General features: G+C 34.7%; 2 protein-coding genes across 2 annotated transcripts; one reads left to right on the top strand and one right to left on the bottom strand.

Annotated features, from left to right (window-relative positions):
- The first annotated feature begins 3,980 nt into the window (after window positions 1-3,980).
- On the top strand, window positions 3,981-4,757 carry LOC145557750 (uncharacterized). The gene has a single exon (XM_081618921.1). The coding sequence runs from the start codon at window positions 3,981-3,983 to the stop codon at window positions 4,755-4,757; it is 777 nt and encodes a 258-aa protein (XP_081475047.1).
- Window positions 4,758-7,996: 3,239 nt separating this feature from the next.
- LOC145559907 (fatty acyl-CoA reductase 2, chloroplastic-like) lies at window positions 7,997-19,074 on the bottom strand. The gene is made up of 9 exons (XM_081621186.1): window positions 18,908-19,074; window positions 15,498-15,601; window positions 14,886-15,088; window positions 12,840-12,940; window positions 10,710-10,914; window positions 10,267-10,428; window positions 9,890-9,971; window positions 9,020-9,354; window positions 7,997-8,233 (listed from the first exon to the last, which is right to left on the bottom strand). Exons 1-9 carry the CDS (start codon window positions 19,005-19,007, stop codon window positions 8,062-8,064), a joined length of 1,464 nt encoding a protein of 487 aa, XP_081477312.1. The 5' UTR covers window positions 19,008-19,074; the 3' UTR covers window positions 7,997-8,061.
- Window positions 19,075-19,846: the final 772 nt, after the last annotated feature.

Genomic DNA, 19,846 nt, shown 5'->3' with positions numbered 1-19,846 from the left:
CTTTGAGAGTGGTAGGAAAGTATTTGCACCAGGTCGCTTCGGACCTGGGGCACAGATGCATATGCCTCTCATAGGAGGCAATGTGGTCCTTCGGATCCGAAGTCCCATCATAAGTAATGTGCGACGGGATTTTAACCGTCGGCACATGCTCCTCCAGAATCCATTGCTCGAATGGGGAACAGGTGGGAAACATCACGCCTTTCCCTTGCTCTTGGCCGAAGGAACCGCTCTCCGCCCTCTCAGAGAGGTAGAAGTGGTTTTCATTCCCTGGTTAGAAGGTCGGGCCTCGGCTTCGGGGAAGGAGAGGCGACTATGCACGCTCTGCTCCCTGCGGCCGAGACGCTCGTGAACGCTTCGGCGAATAGTATCCGGCCGAGAGGCTGAACTACTGCTTTTGTGAGTTTTGCTCGAAGTGAGTTGAGCAGAAGGTTCCATAAAGAAATGCGAGTTTCTTTGTCTTTTTCGCTCGGTTCTCCAAGTATCCTCCTCCCAATTTTCGTCCAACTCCTTGAAGGATTGGGGTCTCTCCCCCTCTTGCCCAGTCCTCCTCCGCTGATGCCTGGTTTGCGGAGGTGATCGGTCACGGGATGGTGGCATCATTCCAGCCTTCATGGCCTCCATGAAAACTGCCACAGCTTGCGCAATTTCCTCGGTGGAGGGTGCCGTTTGAGGGGTCACTCTATGAGTTTGGGGGCGAGAATGGATGCTCAAAGGCAGGCTTTGAGTGTTGGAACGAGCCCTTGGGTTGGATTGAGCTGCAGCGTTGGACCGAGGAGGACTCGTCCAACGCTGCGAACGGAAGACCCTTTTCTTCTGACTCCCTTTCCTTCCTCTTCTCCTCCTCTTCTCATCAACGCATTCTCATCTTCTCTTTCTATCTCCTCTCCTCCTCCTTCTTCTCGCGGTCTTTAATTAATGGTGATGGGTTTAAAACAAATTAATGGTTTTTAAGGTTGAATTCGACCATGAAAATGCTAGATCTAGCGTTTTCATGGTCGAATTTGGCCTTATTAAACCAAGTTCGAGGGAATTTCAAAGCTTTTTGATTTTTAAGGTACGTTTTAATGTTTTTATTTTGTTTTTGATTTTTTATTTAATTTTTAGATGATTTTAGGTTGGTGTGTTTGATTGTCAGTTCGGTGGTGGTGGTGGTCTTACGTGTTGAGGGTTTTAGGTAGGTGGGTTGGAGTGTGGGTTCGGTCGGGTTGGGTGTTTAGGTGGGTAGATATGGGTTAAATGGGTATGGGTTTGGGTTCGGTGGTGGTTGTCTTCTGTGTTGAGGGTCATTAGATGGGTGGCCTGGGTTTGAGTGTGGGGGCGGTTCTGGGTTTGGAGAGGGTTCGATCAGGATGTGGGGAGGGTTTCGGTCAGGGTTTGGGGAAGGTTCGGTCAAGGTGTGGGGAGGGTTTCAGTCAGGGTTTGGGGGTGGTTCTGGGTTTAGGGAGGGTTTCGGTCAGGGTTTGGGGAGTTTTTTGGCTAGGGTATGGGTAACGTGGTGGTGGTCCGATGTGATAGTTGCGGTGGTGATACGCCGCACCGGTGGTGGTGCGGAGTGTTTTTTTTTTAAAAAAGAAATTTCCGACGGAAATTTCGTAGGAAATTTTCGAGGGACTTTGAATCCGTCGGAAATTTCCGACGGATTTTACCGGTGTCAGAAATTGTGGTAACGACAGAAATTTCGTCGGAAAAGTGTTTCTGACGGAATTTTCGTCGAAAAAGGTGGTTTTTCATACCAAGGCGTTTTCGACAACCATTTTTGACGAAATTCCGTCGAAAACACCTTTTCCGATCGATTTCAAGGTGTTTCCGACGGAATTTTCCGTCGGAAATGAGCTTTTTTCTAATAGTGATATGTGTTATAGGAGTTTGAGGGTTCGAACCTCCTTATCCTTATTTTTTTATATGGAGTAATGTTAGTTGCTTAGGTGATGTGGCATTATTGTGTGATGATGTGGCATCATGAGATGTTGGGAAGATGACGTGGCACAACAAAATAGGCACTATGTGGCACATCAACGTTTTTAGGAACGCCTTTTAATAGATTAGTATAGATATCTCTAATTATCAACATTGTAAAATTATAAAAAGTGGATATTAATAAAATATACATTGAAACGATTCAAACAAGTTCCCACATGAATATGTTTTATCGTATCTATAAACCATAAAAGCGAGTCAAAGCGTGTTATGTGAATAGTGTAAAAGTTCAACGGTGTCAACTAAAAAAAATGGAGGAAGTATACCAAATATAAATCTCAAACGACATCTTTATCCTAATAAATATATCCAAATTTCGCTAATTGCACAAATATTCTATCCTTTGATATAGATGTCATCAAATAGGTGCTGGGTTAAGTTTAGATCGGGTTAAATTCAGATTCGAATTATTAAGTTCAGGTCGGTTATAAATCGGATTCGGGTCCTGAATTATTCACATGAAATCAGATCGATTGCAGTTTGAAATGGGTGATTTTTTTCGGATCTGATTGGTTATGACACATCTAAATGTACCCCATTTATTCATGAACTACTTGTATCATCCTAAGTGTGCTCTAAACCCTCTAATGTTGAATCAACAATTCAATTCTTTGGGTGTCATACTCCCTCCATTTCTTTTATTTGTTACATTTGACTTTAACGATCTTCAATTTACATACTACCTCCGTTAATTGTTTTGTGCAACTTTCAAGTGATTAGTAATATGCAATTAAGTAAAAGTAGAGGAGAGGGAACCCTCTCTTTTTTTGGTGGGGAAATCTGATGCCTTTGGTAGGAATTTTATTCCTTCTCTTTTTTTTTAAGAAAAAAGCATGCATTTTATATTTCACAACCATTTAACCTGCCACATTCATCATTTATGAGGCTTATAAAAAGAAGCACCCATTGTCAAACAACTTTGAAAGTTCAAATTATTAATTACAAAAACCATTGTTTCACCAAATTCATCAATTGTTTAGCCCAAAAGTTAGCACCTAATTCCAATAATTAGCCCATAATTACCCAAAAATTACACCCTAGACTAAATTAGTGCTGCACAAGGTCTTCCCCCTTCTTCAAGACTGCATTTGGTCGTTCTATATGTACACAAAAGTGTAGGGAAGCTTCATCTTCTCAAAAACTTTCATCTGCCACCCCTACAACATCATCAACAACCTGAAAAAAGAAGGAACCCCATGGCAGATTTCGAAGAATCTCAGTACTATGATGTTGATGAAATACTGACAGAGGAACAGATGTCAGAATTATACTATGAAGAGGAAAAACAAATTCAAGACCAAGACACAGAGTACTATGACTCTGATTAGGAAAACGTGCAGCAAGAAGAAGGGGATGAAGAAGGGACTCCAGAAACTAATGAGGTTGTTGATGAAGAAAGCATCCAACAGCACACAGAAAATGCAACAACAACAATCAACAGAAAACAACTTACCATGTTCCAGAGAAGAGAGATTGTTGATGCAATGTTGATGAAGATGCAAGATGGTGAGTTGCCAAGAGGATACAAAATGCAACTTTCAACACAATTCAGAGTTCACAAATCAACAATCACAAGAATCTTCACAGACATAAAAAAACAGATGGCACAAGGGAATATGATTGATGTCAGGTCTAATAAGTTTAGCAAGACAAGTCCAAAGCCAAGGGAATTTTCAGATGAATTCCTACAGTCAGTCCCTCTTTATTTAAGGTAGACAGAAAGGTCTTATGCAACAACCCTTAAAATTTCTCATGTCACTCTGCATTATTTGAAGAAAAAGGGAAGGCTAAGAACACACACAACAAGTTGCAAACCAGCACTGACATCAGATCACAAGATAGCTAGAATGAAGTGGGTTCTCAATCATATAAACCCAGTTGAAGTAAATCAGGACCCCACTTTTGAAGACACGAGTCATGTCATTCACATAGATGAGAAATGATTCTACTTGAACCATGACAAAAGGAGATTTTATCTCCTTCCAAGTGAAGAAGATCCATACATGGCACATCAGTCAAGAAGATTTAAGTTAAAGGCTATGTTCATGGCAATTATTGGAAAGCCATTATATGGCAACAATGGGGAACTACTACATGATGGAAAGTATAGTATTTTCCCATTCACACTCAAAGAAAAAGTAAAGAAGTCAAGCAAGAATAGAGCAGCAGGGACAATGGCGACAAAGGCACTCCAGAATGTCAACAGAGAGGTTATTAGAGATATGTTGCTCAACAAAGTCATACCAACAATTATGGATAAGTGGCCTGAAAGTCTGCTTAAAAATATTGTCATCCAATGGGACAATGCAAGGCCACATCAAATACCAACAGATGAAGAGTTTAGTGCACCAACATCAGCCAATGGGTTTAACATTCAATTTGTGTTTCAACCAGCTCAATCTCCTTATTTAAATGTGTTGGATTTAGGTTTATTCAGGTCTATCCAGTCCCTACAATATCAATCTTTTCCAAAAAATCTTGATGAGCTAGTTAAGAAAGTGATTGAATCTTACAAAACATTCAAAACAGAAGTGAACAAGTACATATGGGTGACTATACAAAGATGCATGATCAAAATACTCAAGGCACAAGGTGGGAATAAGTACAAAATTCCACATATGAACAAGAAAAAACTTGAAAATCTAGGCATTCTTCCAGATCAAGTGCATATTCAGAAGGACATAGTGCTAAAGGCTGTAGAGTGCTTGAACACAATGTTCAGGCCAGCACCAGAAGGGAATGAAGATGCAGCAGAGGACATGGAGGTGGATGTAGACTAGAGCATAGTACAAAGCAAATCAGAAGAGGAAAATATACTACCACACATAACCACTTAAAGTCTTTATTTTTCTTTTTCTTTTTTTAATCTTTTGTAATGTTAATGAATAGGTGGTTAGGTGTATTTTGTGTTTTAGGATGTGATAAATCACTAAGGCAGTGATGTGTAAGTTCTAGTGCTCATGTAATAGGCTTTTTGTAGCCACATTTTGACTGGAATGAAAGTGTTGAAGTAATTATGGTCAATGACAATTAATCCATCAGAGGAATTCTTGTGTGTTGAATACAGCAATTCAAACAAGTTTACCTCAACAACAATGACTTAATTGACATTGTTGGAGCAACATACTTGTTCAAATTGCAATTCATTGGAGTCCCTTCATCATATGGGTATCACAATAACATGCTACTCAGATAAAAAAGGGACTTATTAGTGAGTAATACACAGGCAACAATAAGGGACTCATGAAACAACATCAAAGAAATCAAACTGTTCTCTACAAATTTGATCATTGAGAACATTATAGGTAACACACATGCCAACCTGACAACACCAATAATAACATAGCCTCATCATTCATCAGTCAAAGTCACTTAAAGCCCATAAGTAATTTAAGCAGAATAATACAACCACAACAACAATCCAAACAACTTACCATCAACAAAAGCAAACAAGCAATCATCATAACACAATAATATAAGCCAGTACCACACAACATAAACCTGCAAGTTGTGCATAATCCATCCAACAACATAGTAAAGCTTAAATGCTCAGCAACAAACAACATAGTCCACCATCAAACATAATCATATTCCATAATCCAACATAATCATATTCAATAATCCAACATAATCATATTCCATAATCTAACAACAACAATTTCTCACTCAACAAAACCCACAAATAAAATCATTCAACTTCCAATCTGAAGCATTAAATAGGGACTCATATGATAAACAAGTACTGTAACTCATCAACCAACAAACACAGCCAGAACCATTTAATCCAATCAAATAACCAGCACACAACCCCAACATTAGAAGCAATAAATCATAGTACAAATAAGAGGGACTCAAAAAAATTAATTAACGAAATTAGGGTTAGAAATCGTTACGAGAGCAGTCACTCAGAGGGTTGAACCCTAGGGTTCATCCACCTCACATAGAAGTGCACAATAGGGATAGAACAAGAGGCAGCATCAGGTTCCTTAGAAAGAGGTTCCTCATCAGGCTCCTCATCAGATGATAGGACGATGAGCTCCTCGTCAGGGAGCCCACACATCCTTCTCATAGCAACATGCGCCGCCTTCCTCGTAGCACGCACCTTGGAGGGTGGCCTTTCCCTCTTAGATCTAGGTTTTTTGGAGCCACAACACTCCCCTCGCCACTCTTAGCAACTAGATCTACAACAGCCTCAGAGAAATAATCAAGCGACTTCTTTCGGGACTCACCTTGACCCTCGTCCCTCTTCATTCTTTCTTCCTCCTCAACACTTTTAAGTAATTGACCTAGAGCTCTGTAAGTGTACAAACTACAGTAAAATTGACGAGGGAAAGGAGAACCAATCTCGAAGCAGTGGATGAGATTCTGAATCAGATTCTCCTCTTCTTTGTCGTCGATAGCCATGTAAGCATCTTTTAAATGATCTAAGTTAACCATTGTTGTGAGGGGACTTGATTTTGTGAAAGATCGAAGAAGAGAAGAGTAGATCTGGAGAGAGAAGGGGAAAATCGCAGAAGAAGAGGAGAGAGAAAACCCTAGAAGATTAACTAGGGTTCATCCGGAGAAAACTCCAAAAGATATAGAGGGGCCCAACCATCGAATTTAATTTTTGGTGGTTGGGGATGTGAGTAAATGAGGAGAGTTGGGGGGAATTGGGGTAATAAATGGAGGGAGTCATTAGATTAGGGAATGTTATTAGATTTAGGTTAATGTAATTAGATTAGAATAAGGGTAAAGATTAAAAAAAAAATGTTACGTATGGGTAAATCTGTAAATTCTTGTTTTTGTTTTTGTTTTGTTTTGTTTTTTTTTTTTTTTTTTTTTTACTAAAACTAGAATGAAAAATAGAAAGTTGCACATAACTCATAGCATCCCGAAATGGCAAAAGTTGCACAAAACAATTAACGGAGCTAGTACTTGACCACGACTAATCAACTGTTCAACTAGGTTAAGGTAAAAATCATTATAATTTGATATATTGAAAATGTCTTGCAAGATAAATCCAATAACGTCTCACATACACTCCCACGAAATGTAAATCATGATTGTATTTGGTACGAGATTTGCTATTAATAGTCAAGATTATGTGTTGGAAAATTTATCAACAAATACTAAAACAAAACATGTTAAGGTTGCTAACATCATCACTTCTCCAAATTGTTTACATGTCAGTATGTCACTCTCACATAAACTTTTTTTTTTTCCGCCAATTTGCTATAATGATGTCAGTAGTCTTATTTTTTAATTTTTTTTTATCAAATAAACCTTTCATATGCTTTACCCTTTGTCCCTACCAAATCCAATATTTACAAGTATGTTAATATTTCAATGTTCTTTTTTACAAGTAATATGCTATAGTAGAAATTACTTAGCATGTGTACAATAAAAATATTTACAGAGTAGAAAACTTTCTTTATCCGTAATATAAACAATTCTTATAATGTACTTCCTCCGTTTCTTTTTACTTGCAACACAGCCTTGTGGCACGTGTTTTGAGGTCGGGTTTATGTAATGTAAACGGATAAATTATTCATTATAATTTTTACAAATGATACTTAACCCTATTCTAATCTTCGTGTAAAAATTATATTGATAAAATCGCTCGTTTATCCTCACTAATCATCTCCTAAAACTGCGTGCCTAAAAGGTGTGTTGCAAGTAAAAGAAAACGGAGGAAGTATTTGTTTACATACAATCGTGCATCGCACGAAAACTAAACTAGTTTAATATATAATATAAAAGTTAAAATGGTGTAATTATTTTTTTTAAAAAAATTGCGTGAAAAAAAAAAGATTATCACAAGTCCACAAATAATACCATAATAACTTACGCAAGTTAATTAGCAAAAGTGTAGTCGTCGTACATTATAAATATCTACATCATTCGTTCTAAATTATTCTACACACAAGAAAATAAAATGAAGCAACAAACAAATACTTTGTATGTATCAATAATGCATGGCATAATCAAAGATATTCTCTTCTAATGGTAATAAACTAATAACACCAAAAGGGCGAGATTATGTCTTTTTTTTTTTTTTTTTTTGAAAAAAAAAAAATAAATGCAAATTGACGTAACTTAGTCTTAGAGTTTTGGAGAAAGATTCTTCTTTTTGAGAATGTGCTTTGTAAGACCACGTAATTGGATGTTCATGAAATAATCTTCCCAATCAATGCGATTCACATGGAAGTTAAAGATTTTCTTCTCTTCCGAAGACATTGCTTCAAACAAGTTTTGAGTATTCATGTTGTTGAACCTGAGCAAAGTGATCAAATAGTTAACATTTATGCAATTACGCAAATGAGCGACCTATTAATTATTTTAATGTTAAAGATGTAACAATAGAGATAATGGGATACATACATATTAGGGAGTAAGAGTATATTGTTATTGCTTCACATAATGAAAATGTACATGTAATAAGAAAAAAAATAGTTCTATACATGTCACATACAGAATAATGTTTTAAACATATATACTACCTCTGGTCCAATTTACTCGCAACAAAGGAAAATATTTTATGACTCACAAATAATACCCTTTTGTTGCGAGTAAATTAGACCGGAGGAAGTATTTTGCTTTTGTTCGTTACAAATTGTTTTTAATGTATCATCTTTGTTTACATCTTTGACTAAGGGCTTGTTCACATTTACTGAATTGAGATGAACTGAATTGAGCTGAAATGAATATTTTATGAGAGAAGAAAATTAAGAGCTGAACTGAACTGATCGAAACTGAACAGAACTGAAATTAAGTAAATGTGAACATGCCCTAACCCCTTTTATAACTACCTTCCATTTCTTACCCCACATTTTTGCTTACATTCACCTAGTATTTTTTTTTTTCACCAAAAAGGAAAATTATATGAAATAAAACCAATTCCATGACATTCTACAACATAATATTTGAAAATAAACTATACATTAGTTCATCAAAGAAAATTAAAAAAGGCATTATATACTTCGTATATGTTTTTGAAAAGTAAAATATGTAAATATTGTAAAAAAGCACGGAAATAGAAGATAAATTTGTTAGAATTTACCTTAGTCTAAGCATCAGTATAGGCTCATAGATAGCGGCTATGCGAACAAGATGGCTATATAGCTTTTCATTAGAAGGCTTAGAATTCATCCCAGCCAAAATATATTCATCTAATGATGCGTAGAAATCCATCTCTTCAACTTTGATTTTATCACCTTTCGAATCTTTGAATGGATGCAATGCAAAGTAATTGCAACAATACTTGAAAAGGGTTTGGAGTTGGAGTGGTTTCACCATTGATGAAGCAAGGTGGTAAACATGTACTCCAAGTTTGCCTGAAATCGCATGGTTTGCAATGGCAACTACAATGGCATTTGCAAGTATGTCAACTGGTACCTAAAAATTGTCAATAGATATGTGTTGTTAGATGGGTATGTATGTTACGCTGACTCTTCATTTTAACTCATGTACTCTTATCATTCATATTTGGGTACGACACTTGGACAAGGCTATTTATTGACCAAAGATAATATAACTAGCAAAAATGTAGGGTTGCCAATAATATGAGAATTTTCCTATACTTATTATTTTATTAAGAGTAAGAATTAGGAAATGATTAAGATTTGACAAAACAAAACAAAAATAAAAATGGTGGAATAGCAACATATATGGGCCTGTTCACATTTACTGAACTGAGTTGAAATGAACTGATTGAATTGGAGCTGAGCTGAATTGAACGGAACTGATTTGAGCTGAACTGAATTGAACTAAATTGAACTAAGCTGAAATGAATATTTTATGAGAGAGGGAAATTAGGAGCTGAATTAAACTAAACTGATTGAAGCTGAACTGAACTAAACTGATTGGAGCTGAACTGAACTGAAATGAAATTAAGTAAGTGATGAAGTGAATTACTATTTAAAATACTTACAATATCTATAATTCCATTAGGATCTGCCAAAATTCCTTGCATTTGTCCTTCTCCGTACGATAAGATCATTGGGTCCATCCCCCTACAATAGGTTTTTTTTTAGAATATTACATAAAGTAGTTTGATGTGCAATGTGGTGTAACATAAGAAATATGAAGGAGTTTGAATGTTTGGTGTGCATTATGGTGCGAAATATATAATGAACAGATCAAGTATAATATGATTGTTTAATCAGTTTGTTCTAATTGAATTTCCTTGCACTAGTATGATTGGAAATAATTATATTTTGTTTGGTGTTTCCTTGTTCTTAAAAGATCATGAAGATAAATAAGTAAAAGAAAAAAAAATAAAAAAAATTCAAAATCATTTGTATGTACCTGTATTTCTCAATCCATCCAGCAAATGGCTCTTGAAGACTGTTTCCAATGAAACTCGGACGGATAATTACCGTCGGTAATTTATCTCCCATTGTGCTTACTACCATCTCTCCCATAACCTTCGTTAGTATATAAGCATTCGCATATCCATGCAGTTTGGTCCTATTTTTATAATTATACCAAAGTGTTAGCCAATACTTAGATATCTATATATTTTCATCATACTTTCAACTTTCTCATATTTTAAACAAATATTTAATCATAATCATGTATAATAATGATCAAACTATTGCGTTTACAGACGTGTCAATTAATCTAGAACGCATGTAGTATATATGAAAGTAAATTGAGACTAAATTTGACAATGAAATTAATGTTTTCTTTTCAAAGAGCCAAAGATTAAAAATAATAATAATAATAATAATAAAAAAAAAAACAGGTACCTTCTCATGCCTAACTTGATCATCTCTCTAGGTAATTTACATTCTTGAATGCCAGAAGCTAATAAATCATCAACTATCTTTAATTCTGCTTTGATGTCTAGTTCTGCTGGTACATCTGAATTCGAGTTTACTGTCCTTAATTTGCTTTTTTCCATGACAATAGGGTTTTCCTGAACAACTCCCACAGCTTTTCGGGTGACAAAAGCTATGATAATATGAAAAACAAAGTATTAGACAATTAATGGCCTGACCGCCTGAGGAAATATAAGTTCAAATGATTGTGAGTGCATTTAAATAGAGGTTATTTACAACTAAGTTCAGAGTGGACGATATTGAGAGTGTGCAGGGTCAGTGACTGAACAAGTCCTCAAATTTTAAGGACCCCAAATTAAAAGACAGTGGTTGGGTTTGAGGACTAGTTTATTTGAGCAAAATTAGCTTATTTGACCAACATTAGCTTATTGACCATTAAATAAGCTAATTCAAAGTGTTTGGTGAGAATCTTATTTAAAGAGCTTATTCCACTAAATAAGCTCTTTTTCAAAAAGCTCTATTTAGGAGCTTTTTCAATTAGCTTATTCAATTCTTATAGTGAAATGATACTTATACCCCCATTTAATTAAAAATCCTATATGAACTACCTACTCCACAATTAGTTTATTGGTCATTTCACATAATCAATCAGCTTTAAACAATCAGCTATTTACCAAACACTTTTTTTGCAATAAGCTAATAAAATAAGTTAGTCAAATCAGTTAACACAATTAGCTAGTTAAAATCAGCTAATACAATCAGTTTCAGCTTTTCACAGTATAATATTTTTGGATGAAAAAGGAAAAACTCTACTATACATAATGGTCAAAGATATGCATTGGTTAATATTAGGGGTGTTAAAAAAAACCCGACCCGATTGTCCATCCCGACCCGATTTCCCGATGACCCGGTAAATACCCGATGGGAAATTTGGGGAAAAAACTATTTTTCCGGGACGGGTATCCGACCCGGGAATATTGTTGTTATCCGGGTCGGGACATGGGCCGCCCTATATGTTAGACGAGTACCCGCAGACCCGGTAAGCTGTTTTTTTAATTTTTTTTTTAAATATATATACAGCTTTGCTAGGGTTTTTTTCATTTCACAGCAGCCACCTTCTTCTCTCTCCTTCATCTCCCCCTATCTCTCTCCTCCATCTTCTATGTCCATTTCTCTCTCTTCGTCCCTCTCCTCCGTCTCCGTCTTCGTCTCCTTCGTCGTCTCTCTTCATCTCTACCCTGTCCGGCTGTCCCTCTCTTTCATGTCTCTGTTTTTTTTTCGTTCCCATCTTTCTCTCTCCGTCACGCTCTCTTCGTCCAGCAATCCGAAGCAACAACAACCCCAACAAAGGATCTTCGTCCAGCAACAACAAAGCAACAACAATTCTTAGCAAATCGAAGCAACATTGTGGTAGGTGCGGTGATGTGCTTGCTTCGATAAGGTGGCTGGCCATGACTTCTCATGCTCAGATCTACCAGATTACAAGTTTCCAATATATTAATGGAGTATACTTGTTAATTAGGGATGAATATGTTTACCCAATTTAATCTGGGTTTTAGTGTTTTACAATTCAATTAGTAGTAAATTAATTTTTATTGTGTTTGGATTTGTATATTCAATTATTTGTTGGGGTTAAATCAAAGTTTTTTTTTTTTTTACTTTTTATGATATGTTAATACAATTATTTGATTACTGAATTAAGGATAAAGATTATTATTGTATTTGATATGTTTTGCTACTAGATTATTTTAATTTCATGACTTTTTTTATCAAAAATAAAATAAAATAAAAAGAGATCCGGGTACCCAATGTCCCGACCCGAATAATTCGGGTACCCGGAACCCGGGTACCCGAAATATTCGGGTCGGGACATGGGACAAATTTTCAAGTACCCGAAACTCCGGGTACCCGAATTTGAACACCCCTAGTTAATATTGATAGAGTATAAAACATATTCCTGGGCCTCAACCATCAGCTTAAACTTATGGTTGAGGCCCAGGAATATGTTATATACTCTATCAAATGTGTAGTAAATAAATAAAATAAAAGAATACATTTATTTAAAAATAGAAGAATTATTTCATTGCATTTCCTTACCCGTCGAAACATGTAAAAGAAGTAGGAGTTTCTTGCAATTCATTGCAAACGCAAGAAGTCTTGAAACACCTCTCACATTCACATCAAGGAGCACATCATACCTGTAAAAGAAAGTAGTGTGTAAGTTTTGAGGGGTAGAGGTGGCTTATGGGCGGTGGTGGCGGGTGTGTTTCGTGGTTGGGTAGAGGTGGTGTCGGCTTGGTGGTGGTTGGACGGTGGTGGAATCAACATTGGGGTGGTTTTGGTGCTTAGGTAGTGGTGTAGTGTTAACTAAGGATTAAGTTAGCTTAGTAATTGCATTTATAAAGGTTAAGAAATAATGAGGCGTAAATTTATGGATTAGCCATTTTAATGAAGATTAGCACACTAATTAGAGTTTAGCAAACTAAGGGCTTGTTCTCTTCATATTATTTTCAGTTTAGTTCAATTCACTTCTTATCTTAATTTTCATCTCTCATATTCAATTCAATTCAATTCAATTCAATTCAATTCAGTTCAATTTAGTTCAATTCAACTCCAATAAGCTAAGTTCAGTTCAGTTCAGCTCCAATAAGTTCAGTTCAGTTAGATCAACTACTTCTCTCTCCTCCTTTCTCTCCCCAAAACCCTAGCCTCCATTGTTGAATTTTGAAGGGGCTTCCATCGATTTTAATCGGTGGAAAGCCTCAATCCTTGATTCTTTATAGTTTTTTTTAGGTTTATAATAATGCTTCCTCCTTTTGGGAGGAACTTTTCTCCTTCGAAAGAAAGGGTTTCCGATCTCATTCGAAAGACAAAGGTTTTTTGACCTCTTTTGAAAGACAAGGTTTATCTCTTCTTTTTTAGGGAGAAATTTCTTAGTTTTGAATCCATGGTATTAGATCTAATGGATTTTCGTTGGTGAAAAAGTTATCAAGTTTTCGAATACGGAAAGATGAATCAGAAGGAAAACAACCTCACGGCTACAAAGGATCGTTAGATTGTCTCTCCAACAAGACTGTAATTTTCAGCGATATAAGCGGGAGATGCTCCGCAGTGCAAGATCTACTCGACGATCGTAGTTTTTATGAAGGAAAATTCTATTTAATTCAATATCTTATGTATTGTTAACGTCGAATCTCTATTGTAGATGTCGTATGACTTTTAATTGATGAAATATTTTTGCTATAAAAAAAAAAAAAAAAAAAAAAAATCAGTTCAGTTTAACTCAATTCAGTCAATCAGAATAGGCCCTAAGAGGTCAACTAAATAGAAATGCAAAACAACCATTAAATTGAATTTCCCCTTTTTAACATCATTTTTTATATTCACTTCTTTTATTTACTTATTTATTTATTTTGTTCATATCCATGCTATACAAATTCTTGAATGGACCTGGTTCACACTAATTTATTGTGGACCACTAACATTAAAGAAAGTATGGTTGTTTTATTAATAAAAAAAAAAAGTCACTATAACTAAAAAAAAAAGTCACTATATTGAAATAAAAATCATTTTGGTAATATATAGGCCTAAGTGGTTACTTTTGTAATGAAATATTTTATATATTGATTAATATGAATAATAAAGGCCACTATGTTAAAATTAGGGTAATAGCGTCGTATTTCAAGTTCACAATATTATTAAACGTTGTAGTAGTTTTAATAAAGGTTACTAGGTTAAAAATAAGGTTACTATGTTAAAAATAATGGTCACTATGTTCAATATAAAGTCAGTTGCGTGTGTATAGACCTCGGGTCCACAATAATATTATTGTGGACCAGGTCCACGCAAGTCTTTTTGTCCATGCTATGCATAAAATAAACTTAAGTTCTTTTGACTCGGGTTAGCAGTTTAGGCACTTTAAAGGGGGTAGGGGGAGGGTTATAAAGAAATCCCCACGGACCCCACCTCAAAATACCTCTAATGGGGTTTGATTCCATAACCTTAAAGTTGGAAAATGTAAACCTTACCACTAGTCTAGTAGTATTAATACTAGTCTAGTAGTATTAATTAAATATTCGTATATAATAAATTGAATACAATACACATAAACATACATTATATTATATGAAAAAGAGAGCAAACCTGGCATGCCATCTTGTATCGGCAGCAACATTTACAATCACATCAATTTGACTCGCAATGACACCAGCCAAATCAGCATCCATACCTAAGCAAGGATGACCAGTAATATTTCCAACCACTGCAACCAATTTGTCCTTCATGAACTCCTCATATCTTTCTCCATGCTCATTTCTTAATCGGATGAATACTTCACAATCTATGATCTACAAACATGCAATATGTAAAACTTATGTGAACACTGGACCTACAATAGATCAATATCATATAAAAACATATTGAATTCACCTCCCTTTTATATTTTGATCAGAAAGTCAGTAATGTTAATAAGATGCATGTTCAATTGTTCACTATGATTAATACTGTGAATCAACCAATTAAAAAAAAAACAATCAATTAAACCTTATTTCCATAAGTGGGGTCAGTACATAAACCAAATTTGATTAATACTGTAATATTTACGATTGTATATTAGTAATATTTATTCCAATAATATAGTATTATACATTAACTTATGTTTTTCTTGTAAAAAAAAAATAAAAACTTATAATTTTGAAGTTTATTACAAAATCAAAGTCAATTGTAACACTTAAAAATAAGACGTATAAAACTCACTTCAGTTTTCAATCTTTGCGCTGCAGCTTCCGCATTTTTGGCTCTTAACAAGAGGTAAATCTTTTGCACTTCAGGAACTTCCCGCAATAGCTTCTCAATAAACACTGAGGCCAATCACACAACAAGAACCCTTTAAGTGATTGCTTAGGGTTGGTTTGTTTGGCATTGTTGTGGTTTTCTGTTTTTTGGTTTTTTGTTTTCTAAAAGTTTATGATATGCGTGTCACAATGAATCAAAAATTATACAAACTTATTAAAATTATGATAATTTTGAAAACTGACAACAGAAAAGTGAAAACACCTTTTTCTTGTTTCCTGTTTTTGGTTTTGGTTTTCAAAAAAATAGAAAACTAAAAACCAAAACTGATGCCAAACAAGCCCAAATCTGAATTATTAAACTTAAATCATACTAAATTATTATGTCCACGCGAGTCCAAATCTGAATTTGATATTTTTCGGATCGGGTTGAATCGGGTGTACAAAATATAGAAAGTAACACCTCTACTTTATGCATGACATTTGAAGACTTTAAGTATTCAGTAACTATAAATCAATCCTTGACTTAAACTATTTGTTTTACCATTTAGTTGAGTTGACCTTTAAAATTGTATCAAGCACCAGCGCAATAAAATGATCAGAATTAATTTTTACTGAAATAAACTTGTTTTTATTGATTATTATTTGGAAAAATGGAATCTAAAAATCCAACCTTTGGCCGGTCTGACAATAAAAATCCAACCTTCCATTAATCTCAAAAAAATCCAACCTTTGCACCCCACCTTCTTTGACAGGTCCATTTGACCTTTAACTTGTTAAACCGGTTAAAAAGATTTTTTTTTTTTTAATTTCCTTCTCACTCTCTCCTCTCTACACCACCACCACTTCTGCCACCACCTTAGCACCACAAAACCACCCAACACCACCACCATCTATCACCACCACCTCCTATCACCACAAAACCACCCAACACCACCATCTAGCACCACAAAACCACCCAACACCACCACCTAGTACCACGATACCACCCACCACCCACCACTACAACCCACAACCCCAACTCAAATTAAACCCACAACCCAAACTCAAACCCACAACCCCGAACTCAAACCCACAACCCAGAACCCCGAAATCGAACCCACAACCCCAAAAACGGGTCAGGGGTATTAGAAAAACAGGGTCGGGTTTAGGGTGGGGAGGGGAGGGGAGGGGTGGAAACGGGTCAGGTTTAGGGTGGTTAGGGTTTAGATCGTAGGTGGTTTTGGTGGTTGGGGAGGTTGCGGCAAGGGGTGGGGGTGGGGGGAGATCGCCGGAATCCAGCGACCCCGATGGTGGGGCTGGTTGGGGTGGGGGGAAATTGCAGGGGAGTGGGGGAGGTGGCTGGGGTGGTGCGGGGGCTGGGGGAGGTGGTTGGTGGTTTTTTTTTTTTTTCTGTTTTATTTTATTTTATTTTATTTTTGTTTTTTAATGATTAAAAAAATTATTGACCAATTAACGACTGACACGTGGCATATAACTTACAAAAAACGGTCATCAACAGGTAATGAATCTGTTGGAGAAGGTGGGGGGCAAAGGTTGGATTTTTCTGAGATTACTGAAAGTTTGGATTTTTATTGTCAGACCGGCCAAAGGTTGGATTTTTAGATTCCATTTTTCCTTATTATTTTTTCAAAGGTGAAATGAATAGAGCCTCACTCACAAAAGTGGTTTTATGAGTTATGATGGTAAAGCGGTCTCTAAATTTTACATATACTACCTTCGTTAACTATTATTTGCAACAAAGGGGTAGTATTTGCGAGATATAAAATAGTCCTTTGTTGCAAATAATAGTTAACGAAGGTAGTATATTCAATAGTCTAATGAATATTGTCATATACTTTTTCTGTCTTTTTAGATGTATCAACTTTTGAATTTTACAGAATCCCAGTCGGCTTTTGGTGTAAAGAGAGATAGAGAAGGAAAAAAAGGATGGTACCATGATTTGAGAGAGATAGTCAATAAGGCTCCGTTCTATTCACCTTATTTTTGCTGAACTGAAATTATTTTTACTGAACTGATTTTATTTTTGCTGAACTTAAATTATTTTTATTAAACTGAAATTAATTTACTGAACTGAAATTATTTTTGCTGAACTGAAATTATTTTTTTACTGATTATATATTATATTTCTTCTTTTAGTTTACTGATTTTTACTGAACTGAAATTATTTTTGCTGAACTGAACTTATTTTTACTGAACTAAAATTAATTTTACTAAATATTATTTTTGTAAGGTGAAGAGAACATGGCCTAATAGAGAAGTTTTATTAAGTGAAATGAAAGTAATGTATCTAAATTATACAATTTTTTGTATACGACCTGTTATACCATGCGACAAGAGTTACTCGGTCAGGGGTTACTCGCGTTGTCGAGGAAATAATACATTAATTTAAAGCAATAAAGACAATTACTCCCTCCGTTTTGAAATATATTTGCTCAACTTTTTTTTTTTTTTTTTTTTTTTTTTTTTTTTTTTGCGGCAGTTTTTAAATTCTTAATTGCTCAATTTCCTTATTTGGAAAGATTTTATAATATTTAATTCATTTTTCTCTAATAGTGGAACCCAATTTTATTACTTTTACATTCTCTCCTCCAATTTACCTTCCACTAATTTCTATATTTTGTTACTTTATCTAATTTATGCTAAAATTTCGCGTATGGAGAAATGAAACAAGTATTTAAAAACGGAGGGAGTACAAAATTATACTTGTATACTTGTATAAGGCTAAGGCAATACTTACGTAATGTACAGCTAAGGGAATCAATTACAAAATCATGAGAAAATACAGCTTGTATACAAATACAAAAGATTCAATAGTACTTTGTATTGTTTTTTTAATCTACACTAGACTAGACTCTAAACAAGTCAAAGATATGAAAAGATTGTTGTAACTTGTAAGGGTTATCTTGTGAAGGATCTACATCAGTCCATGATATATGGAGTACATATCAATAATAATGTACGTTTACTTTGCATATATCTTTTAACAGCAAATATTAGTTTAGTGGTAATAAGTTTGTTTCTTGTGGGATCAAACCTCAATAGAATTGAAGTATTTTGTGGTGGGGATTCTCTTACCCTATCTATTCCTAAAATGTCGAGCTCCCTATTCTAAAATTGAAAGAAGTTGTGAGAGATTTCAATGTGATAGGACCCTTCTTCTTATAAAAAATAAAAAGTATAATATCCCTTCAACGGTCCAATGAATATACATCTACTGTATTTCAATAATAATATATGTGATCCTTTACTTTTGCATATATTTTTCGTGGGTCTAATGAAAATACATAAAATTTAAGCGATACTAAATACAAGTACATATTATATACAGCTAAAGAGAATTTATAAGTTGTGGATCGGAGAAATAAGCAATACCTTTGCCCGTAAAGCCAGTTGATCCGATTATGAAGTAATTTTTGTGCTTAAGAAAATTGACAATTTGAATGCCTTGGTTAGCATTTGATTGGTTCGCCATTGTTATAAAGAAGAAATACTAAGAGAGACAAATAATTATATTGATTGAGCTTCAAGAGCAAAGTGTAATGAGTTGGTGTTGTAATATAAGCTTGAGAAAGTATTAATAATATCTACTCAACCCCTTCAAAAGAAACGTAAGCCCATCCTCTTTATTATTATAAGTATTTTATATATGCAAGTATACAATTAATTTATTGCCTTTTGATTTTCTGCACATGTGAAGCAATTAGACAGCTGGGGTTATATTGAGTAGGAAAGATGACTATCCATCTTGGTGCAAGATGGGACACTCGTAATTATTCAAAGCTTATTTATAGATTCTATTCCACAAGGTTTTCTAACCTTGGCGGAACTTGATTTGAAATAAAATTCCCACAAGAAATCAAACTCATAAGTCATAACTAAACATAAATTTCCTTATTTAATGTTAATTAAATTTAATACAATGCATGATATCACATGTAAATTTGCGAAATAAATAAATGATTAAATTTCATCTATATATTTCATTTTTAATTTCTTATAGGACATATTTCATTTGTATAGGACTATGTATATCATTTCTTTTTTGTTTTTTTTTTTTTTAATAAAAATAACCAGTTAGATTTCAAGTAAATTCATTATCAAATGTGATATTTTGCGGAGTATGAGTTTTCCAAACACATAAAGTGAATAAAAAGTTCCCTCTTAAAAAAACGAAAAAAAAAATGTTTCCATTTTTCCTTATTTTAATTATTTTTTTATCCAAAATATTCTTTTATTAAATTTGTTTTTTCTTGTACACGTATGCATGCATACTGTCCAAATTGTAATAGATAACAAATTTTAAATTATCTC

The sequence above is a fragment of the Chenopodium album genome, chromosome 9 (assembly GCF_948465745.1).
Source record: "Chenopodium album chromosome 9, dcCheAlbu1.1, whole genome shotgun sequence".
Classification (NCBI taxonomy): domain Eukaryota; kingdom Viridiplantae; phylum Streptophyta; class Magnoliopsida; order Caryophyllales; family Amaranthaceae; genus Chenopodium; species Chenopodium album.
Note: the sequence above shows the minus strand (reverse complement) of the source record. Positions and strands in the feature narration are given on the sequence as shown.

What these genes read in the sequence shown, in the direction of transcription:
- LOC145557750 (XM_081618921.1), top strand. Translation starts at nt 3,981, where the DNA reads ATGGCACATCAGTCAAGAAGATTTAAGTTAAAGGCTATGTTCATGGCA.
- LOC145559907 (XM_081621186.1), bottom strand. Translation starts at nt 19,007, where the DNA reads ATGGCGAACCAATCAAATGCTAACCAAGGCATTCAAATTGTCAATTTT. An exon ending in AACTGGCTTTACGGGCAAAG is followed by an intron (nt 15,602 to 18,907) that starts GTATTGCTTATT and finishes GATTGGCCTCAG; the next exon opens with TGTTTATTGAGAAGCTATTG. An exon ending in CGCAAAGATTGAAAACTGAA is followed by an intron (nt 15,089 to 15,497) that starts GTGAGTTTTATA and finishes GCATGTTTGTAG; the next exon opens with ATCATAGATTGTGAAGTATT.